Raw genomic sequence first — 7,979 nt, forward strand, 5'->3', positions numbered from 1 at the left:
ATAATATATATATATATATATATATATATATATTTCTGCTTATCTATGTGTGTATACACACCAACTCTCGAGATAGCCGTTTGCATGACTGCCTCTAATCCCGCCCTTTTAGATGTGCCAAGAAGATGACCATCGGCAGAATAAATAGGAATACCCTAAGTGTACATACACCCCAACATCCTTGCGGTGTATGCGCAGCTCATGGAGCAGCAGATGCATACATGCATCAGTCATAGAAACAAACAATTTTATAAGAGGGGATACACATACAGACGAGCAAAGAGATTCTCTCCGCTTCTCAGTTCCTGCTGCTGCTGCTGCTGTTGCTGCTGTTGCTGCTGCTGCTGCGGCTGCTGCTGCTGCTGTTTGTTCAGCTCACGGTGAAGCATTCTTGTCCTCTCATAAGGAATACGTTGGCTACATTTGCTGCAGCTACAGCAGCAAAGGGAACAGAAGGCTGCAGCAGACGCTGCAGCAGCACCCCCTTCTTTAGCCGCGCCACCCACGCATTTAAACCCACCGACAGACCCACAGACACCACAACAGCAGCACTGCAGCAGCAGCACAAGCAGCACATGCAGCAGCAGTAACAGGCCTGCAACAGCAGCAGCAGCAGCACAAGCTGCTACTAGCTGAAAAAGCAATGGGACACCACAAGTCGTCTAGCGAGGCAACGAGCTGTGTAGCCATCCTAAACCCTAAACCCTAAACCCTAAACCCCAAACCCTAAACCCTAATTAAGTGTAGGGATTACGAATAGGATATAGTAAAGACAATAGAGAAAAATATTATTACCTGTATCCTTTAATAATATTTTGTCTTTGCTGCTGTCTTTGTTTCTCCTCTTGTGGTTGATTACCATTGGCATAATTAAATGCTGCATTATATGTCTGATTTATCCATTGCCAAAAGATACTATTTAATACTGTAGGAGGACTCAGCAACAAACCTGAAATAGTTAACACAGCCACAAGCTCCTGCTGCTGCTGTTGTTCTTCTTCTTGTTGTTGCTGCTGCTGCTGCTGTTGCTGTTGCTGTTACTGTTGCTGGGTCTCACCTGCGCATATCGGTATGTTGAGAGGTGCGTATGCCGCCATACGTAGGACAGCAGGTAATAGGAATCCGTTGCTGAGGTTAAGGGAAGCATCACGGAGTATAACTGCATCGTGTATTTGTTTCCTTGTAATGTTTTGTCTATTTATTTCTTCTTTATTTCCTGATTCATAAAATTCTGCTATTTCTTTTGCCCTCATTATATCCGCCTCTGAGGCAAGTAATAAAAAAGGATTCATTCGTCTTTGAAACCAACATACACGACTCCAGTAACTATTCAATAAATGCCCATCTTCACGTAAGGGGGAGAAGAGGTTGTTTCTTTCCCTTGGTGCGGCTGCGGCATGTTTAATGGATTCTCCGGAGGTATTTTTACTGGTATTCATCTTCTCTTCACCTCCTCCACAATAAGAGAAGGGGAAATAGTAGAAATACGATGATTTTCTGCTACTCTTTTAGTAGAAGATGCCGGTAGTCATACATAACACACAGCGCGTATATACTGGCTGATAACCTGTTCTTACGTGGCTGTCTAGGTGTTGTGATATATACAGGACCCCTTTCTTCCACTAAAACCTATTAATTAATCAAAAGGATGAATTATTGTCCTTAATATAAGAAGAAATGAAATAAAATGAAGTAAAATTCGGTGAGAGAAGCTGCAGGCTGGACAGAGGAAAGCGCATGCGGCCATGAGGTGATTGTACTAGGAAATTGAGTTACCTGTTGATCCTCCGCTTGTTTTTTATGCATATAACTATTAAGAATAATTGAATTATAAGTAGATAATAATGAAAGAAATAACGAAATAAACAATGCATACGTCAATACATCCACAGTGTTGTTGGTTGGGGCTGCCTGTCTGTTTATAAGCCACGAGCCGTCGCTGCCGTTGTCGTCCTGTCAGCAGCGGCTGCTACTGCCTGCTCCTTTGAATGGGTTGATTTCTCGGGTTTTTGAGGTCCCTTCGGATTAAAAGAAGTGGAATAGGAAATAAAACGAAAAACTCTTTTAAAAGAGTCGGGGCTTGCCGTCGTGATCGCATTTTTTCTTCGTAAACGCACACCCAGCCACCACCTTTCCTCACTTCGCCTCCTCTCCGTCCTTACCACTTTTCAAGATGTTTTGGTCAGCCTTTCTGCAGTGTGACCCGAACTCGGTCTTCTTCGGGTTCATGGGTATTACCTCCGCCATCGTTTTTGCCAGTACGTCGCACGCTACGTCATGAGCCCCCCCACCAGCGGGAGCCTCACTGATGCTCTCTCTAGCAGTAACAGGGTCTGCGTACACTCCCGTAGTATTTTTAGCTTCTTTGTTGGCTTTTCTTATCCAATTCAATCCATTGGATACTCCTAGAAGAGCCAACGGATCTTCATCTGTACAAATGAATCCTTCACATTGCGGCTGCAGCGGCAACACTGCACCCATAGGGCAGCCTACCACCGACAATGCTCTGTTTAAAGTTGTTTGATTCATCCATTCATGAAGACCTGTTTATTGCATTATGGCGATGGCGGCATGCATTCATGAATGCATGCATAGCGCCCTTGTAGGCATACATAGCTGCATACTTGCACAGTGCAAAGGAGCGGACAAGCCTTGACGACGGGAGCAAATCTATGTTTCATTGTTTATTCGTTAATATCTGTTTGATTTGTGGGTTATAAAAGGGGATGTGTTGGTTAATTGCTCGGGATGTGGCGTTAAGCACAGTACAGCCACCCCCCAGTACATCATAGGATGAGCGTTGTAATACATGCAGTGTTCGATACGTGATATACATATGTGCGTTACTATGTGTTTGTTTGTTTGCCTGCTCCTCCTCCTCCTTTGTTAAATATTATCTTGTTGAATAATATGTTTACATTTATTTTCCGTTGTTTTTTATCTGTTTATTTATTATCAGATCTTGGTGCCGCCTATGGAACGGCTAAGAGCGGAGTCGGTGTCAGCAGTGTGGGTGTGATGCGACCCGATTTAATTATGCGGTCAATTCTGCCTGTTATTATGGCGGGTATCTTGGGTATTTACGGTCTTATTATATCCATCGTCATCTCCTCCGTTAGTACGTTGACACCTTTATCAAATACTATTGGATATTATTACCCTTCTTCTCCTCCTTGTTCTCATCCTAACTCTCCTTGTCCTTGTTACGACAAACAGAAGAACAACAGCAGAATACACGCACAAACAGGTTGTGACTGTAGCAGAAATTAGTCAAAAGGAGTATATGGCAGCTTGCCGTTCGTATGATTTGCCATTTTCCTCATGTTCTGGTTATTTCTCTTGTTTTGTTTTGCTTGTGCTGCAGTGGGATCTCCTGATGTCTATTCAGCTTATGCAGGTGGGTTACTGCTGCAGCTGCTGCCCTTCCCAGCGCCGTTTTGTTCCTATTTGTCCTTTTCTTCGCACAGACGTGACTTAAACGACTCAGTGTTCGTATTTATTGAACTGTTCGATTGTTATCCATTAAACAGATGGAGTTTGTGCACAGATGGTAATTAATTAAACAAACAAAGTGCTTTTTTGCATGCATTCTCTCTCTTCAGGTTTCGGACATCTGGCTGGAGGGCTTGCCGTTGGTTTAAGTGCATTGGCTGCTGGTCTTGCAATTGGAATCGTTGGAGATGCAGGTGCGATATAGAGAAATGTATAATATATAAAACATAAAATATAAACTATGTATTGCTATATGTAAATATATAAGCTTCTCTAATGTACTGCATACTATATTTTGCATTGTATGTGCAAATATCAACAAGAGGTGTAGGATTTATAGCCCACAGACCACGCATACTTGTAGAAGAGCCTGTCGCATAAGAAGCAGGATTGTGCGGCATGCATGCACTGTATTGATAATTATTATATCGCATAGGGAAGCATATTTATTGCATTCTTCTTTCTTCTGATTCTTTTTCTGCCTTCAGGTGTCCGTGCTAACGCCCAGCAGCCCAAGCTTTTCTTTGGCGTTACTCTCATTCTCATTTTCGCCGAAGCTATTGGCCTTTATGGTGAGCGAAAAAAGAAAAGGAAATAAAATTTAAGCATTTGAAGATAAATAACACATTTTGAGGGTCTAGAGCAGTACTGAGTAGCCGGGTTACGAGCCAAGTGTTAGGGTTTGGATATTCAGCTCTATGTAGGGGTTGTTTCTTTGTGTTTGTTATCTGGTGCTTACATTTGTACGCTTTATATTCGTATATTTATTGGGGTGTTGGTGCCTCCATAGGCTCTTTACTCGTTAGTTTGTGTTGCTATATGCTTGTTTTCTCATTCTGTTGCTTGCATTATCTGCTGCAGGTTTGATTATTGCGTTGGTTATCGTCACAAGGAAGGTTGACGGGCTCTGCACGAGCTACAAGCAGGCGTCGTAAATCAACGGCATTCTGCAGGAATGAGCAATAAAAGATTTACAATAGCGACGAGAACAATAACAGAAATTGTTTGCTCTTATATACTGCTTGCAAACAAACAAAGTATATAATAAAGGAACAGAGAATCGCCGCGTATTAGACAAGCAGACCGGCGGTCTCAGGCGGTGCTGGGTTGATAATATATCAATAGCAGCACAGCTCAAACACTTCGGCTGGTGTTTACAACCACTAATTATATATGAATATACATATTTATATATGTGTGTTTATGTATATTTAAGTATATATTTCCTGGCGCTCGCCGAAGCAGCAGCGACTTATGACACATCACAACAGAGGGGCGAAAGCGAGAGAGCAGCACTGTTTGCTGCCTTTGTCTGCCTGTCGCTGCTGTTGGCATCACACTTCCATTAAAACTAACAGTTATTCCATTTGAAGTATAAAATGCCTCTGAAACAGTCTTTTGTCGTCTTTAGTCTTTAGGATGATGGTAAACTGCACGGATTCAATTGCTGGCACACACAACTCAGACACAACTCTTTTGGAGGTGTGTAGGCGTGTGTTATAGAGGAGTGCAGCAAAAGGTAGCACCAGCTCACCATTCACATGAGACGATACAACAGAAAAAACTTGAAAAACTGAGGAAATGTGTATTACTTTGTTCAAAGGGTCCCCATCTATTAGCGACTATCGTGCATGCTTAAACGGGTGCAGCACTCGAACACACATGTATATGTTCCTCTTACTTGTGTGGATATAGATGTGTACAGAGTTAGCATATAGTGGAAATAATAAATGGTTGACGTTTCCGTCTATGGAGACGTTAAAATTGAGAATTTCAAGTTTGTGTCGCTCTCTGTCCTTGTTGAATGCGCAATGGCTGATATGCGCGTGGTTCATTCACAGCACAGAAGTACAGTAGGTCAGCTTAATGGGTGCAAACAGGAACAATGTATAGTAAATATAAACAAAAATATACATAATAAACATGTTAAACGAGGATACTGAATAAATAATGTTTTTTTTTTACGTGGAACGGCAAGTCCTCTCGATCTGTTGCTGACGAGCCCCTGGTGGGGTTGTGTGTTTGGGTTGAACATCAGCGGGCCTGCATTACCTTGCGAGGGACTTCAAGGGAGGGTTTTTCATTGTTTTTACAATAATTATTGTAAAGTGATAAAGCATTGCTTTAAAACTTTTGAAGGTACTTCGTGGACTTGCATGTCAGCTGCTGCTACGAGTAGCAGTGGACGGATGACGCACAGGCAGACCACTGGTCATTGCCTTCTGCGTGTTAGACTGGCGTTCATTTTAGAAGCAATCGCAACATCTATTTCGCCTGATTGATAAAATTTAATTGTAATTTTTTGCTTGTCTTTTACGACTTGCTCCTTTAGCAGCAGACCTCACATCGTCCCATCGTCAAAAAATCCCTGCCACACGTAACAGCAGTTCATATTTCAGCAGCAGCAGCAACAACAGTATCGGCAACAGCACAAATATCAACTGCAGCAGTGAGTACAGCAACAACAGCATCGGCAGCAGCAGGAAGATGGTTGTAGGAGGCGAAGGTGAATCTCCTCCCTTTCTCCCCTGGGCCTTCTTGAGAAAATGGAAGGACTTCACCTTCGTGCACTATCAAACAAAGAAGCCTGAGCAGTTGCAGAACGATTCTTCTGGTTGTGCTGCTTCTGTTGCTGCCACTTCTGGAACTGGGGGGCGCCCACGTGTGCTGCTGCAGCGGCTCTTCTTTGGCCTCCCGTTGGACGTTGCTGGTATTCGGTCACGTCAAGAGGATGACGCCGTTGAGCTCGCACAAATTCACAGCGAAGATGAACAGAGTCTTGTGCTGTACAGGCACATGCTTCGTAGATGGCCGTACCTCACGATCCTGGTGAGAAAGAGACTCTCGCTGCCATCACCACACAAAATGTTTTCTCGTGTTTTATCCCTCTGCCGCGACTAGCAAAAGTTGCACAAATGTACTTTAATTGATTTTTCTGTTGAGCGATCGCGATAGCCAAAATGTTTTCAATGACCAATATTGGATTACTGCATGCATGCCAAGCACATGCATGTGTATGTGAACACATGCATGCATGCTTGCATCTATGCAAGTTTGGCGCATGCATGCACGCATGCACCCATGTATGTTTGTATTTGCACTTAGGCCTACCGGCAATCTCGCCTGGTGGGTGTTGTTCTGTGCGAGATAAAGTTAAAGGACAGCTGCTGCATGCTGCATGATCCTTTTTCACACCTTACAGCAGCAGCTGCACTCCCCGGAGTAGAAAATTCAGAAGAAGAGACAGCACTATCATTAAAAGCAGCGGAAGCAGCAGCAGCAGCGGCAGCAGCAGCAGCAGCTGCTGCAGCGCCTACAACAGAACCGGCATCTCGGCGTTCGTTGGCATTGGCTTCTGCTACAGTGCCTTCTCAAATGTGCGAGACCAGGAAGAGAAGAGAAAGAGCAAAACGCGCAAAGGAGAGAGGGAGGTTGCAGCAGCAGCAGCAGCATGCTCTCCCTGCTTCTGCCTTAGAGTGCAAATGCAAAGGATTCTGCACCGCTCGTGTTGCTGCTTTGGTTGTGAGGCCGGAGCTGAGGAAACGGGGAGTAGGAAAGCAGTTGCTTCGTTTGGCCCTGCAGCAGCAGCAGCGGCTGGTGGCAGCAGCACATGCAGCAGCAGCAGCAGCAGCAGATAACGACGAGGACCAGCAAGCCATTTGTCGCGCTCTCCTCTCTGGTTTTGGGTGTTCCTGCTTAAAACACTGCAGCAACACATTAGAGGGCAAATGCAGCAGAGCAGCTGCTGCTGTTGCTCTCCTCATGGCGACACCTCTCCCTCAGGGACAGCTGTATCCCACAACATCTTGGTTCCCTCCGAGCATTTCTGCTGTTGCTGCTGCAACAGCAGCAGCACCACCAAGTTCAGCGGCAGCGGTAGCGACAGCAGCAGCACCAAGTTTATCAGGAGCAGCGCCAGCAGCATCGCCACCAAGTTCAACAACAACAGGAGCAGCAACAAGAAGTGGAGGAGCAACAGAGGAAGAGGGCTCAAGAGACCCGGTTGTGCAACAGCAGCCTTGGAGTCTGAAGTACTGTGGTGCTGCCTTTGACACATGCAACACTGCTGCTTACCGTCTATACATCGCGTTAAACTTTGTCATAAAGTCGCATAAAAGAAAATTTTATAACAACGGGAAAGATGCATTTAAGGTTGTTTTCGTCTTTGGACAACCAACTGCTTGACGGAGACCATCTAATTGAATACGGTGTATATTTTTGCTCCTTATAACTCTATATCTAAGGAAATGCTGTGCTTGAGTTGTACTATACAAACATATATAATCATATATGTTTATATGTGGACACTTTTTGTAGGGAAAGCCACTCTATATATATTGGGTGCTGCGCGCGGAAGTTCCCGTTGCCTTTCCATGTGTAGTATATATCGCCATATACGGTATTGTATATAATATATATGCATACAAAATATAGGTGTATAGTTATAAGGCTATATATATATGTATATATATATATATATATATATA

The 7,979-nt window shown here is 44.0% G+C and overlaps 2 protein-coding genes across 2 annotated transcripts; both read left to right on the forward strand.

The window, feature by feature from the left end:
• Window positions 1–2,173: 2,173 nt before the first annotated feature.
• On the forward strand, window positions 2,174–4,427 carry EMWEY_00053340 (vacuolar ATP synthase 16 kDa proteolipid subunit, putative; the record flags this gene model as incomplete). Its single annotated transcript, XM_013480002.1, has 6 exons — window positions 2,174–2,258; window positions 2,960–3,118; window positions 3,365–3,397; window positions 3,603–3,686; window positions 3,981–4,064; window positions 4,354–4,427. 6 exons carry the CDS (start codon window positions 2,174–2,176, stop codon window positions 4,425–4,427), a joined length of 519 nt encoding a protein of 172 aa, XP_013335456.1.
• Window positions 4,428–5,979: 1,552 nt separating this feature from the next.
• EMWEY_00053350 (hypothetical protein, conserved) lies at window positions 5,980–7,677 on the forward strand (the record flags this gene model as incomplete). The annotated part of the gene is made up of 2 exons (XM_013480003.1): window positions 5,980–6,321; window positions 6,598–7,677. The coding sequence occupies 2 exons, from the start codon at window positions 5,980–5,982 to the stop codon at window positions 7,675–7,677; spliced, it is 1,422 nt and encodes a 473-aa protein (XP_013335457.1).
• Between the last annotated feature and the right edge of the window lie 302 nt (window positions 7,678–7,979).

This window comes from Eimeria maxima, genomic scaffold (genome assembly GCF_000499605.1).
Source record: "Eimeria maxima Weybridge genomic scaffold, Emw_scaff1512, whole genome shotgun sequence".
NCBI classification, from domain to species: domain Eukaryota; phylum Apicomplexa; class Conoidasida; order Eucoccidiorida; family Eimeriidae; genus Eimeria; species Eimeria maxima.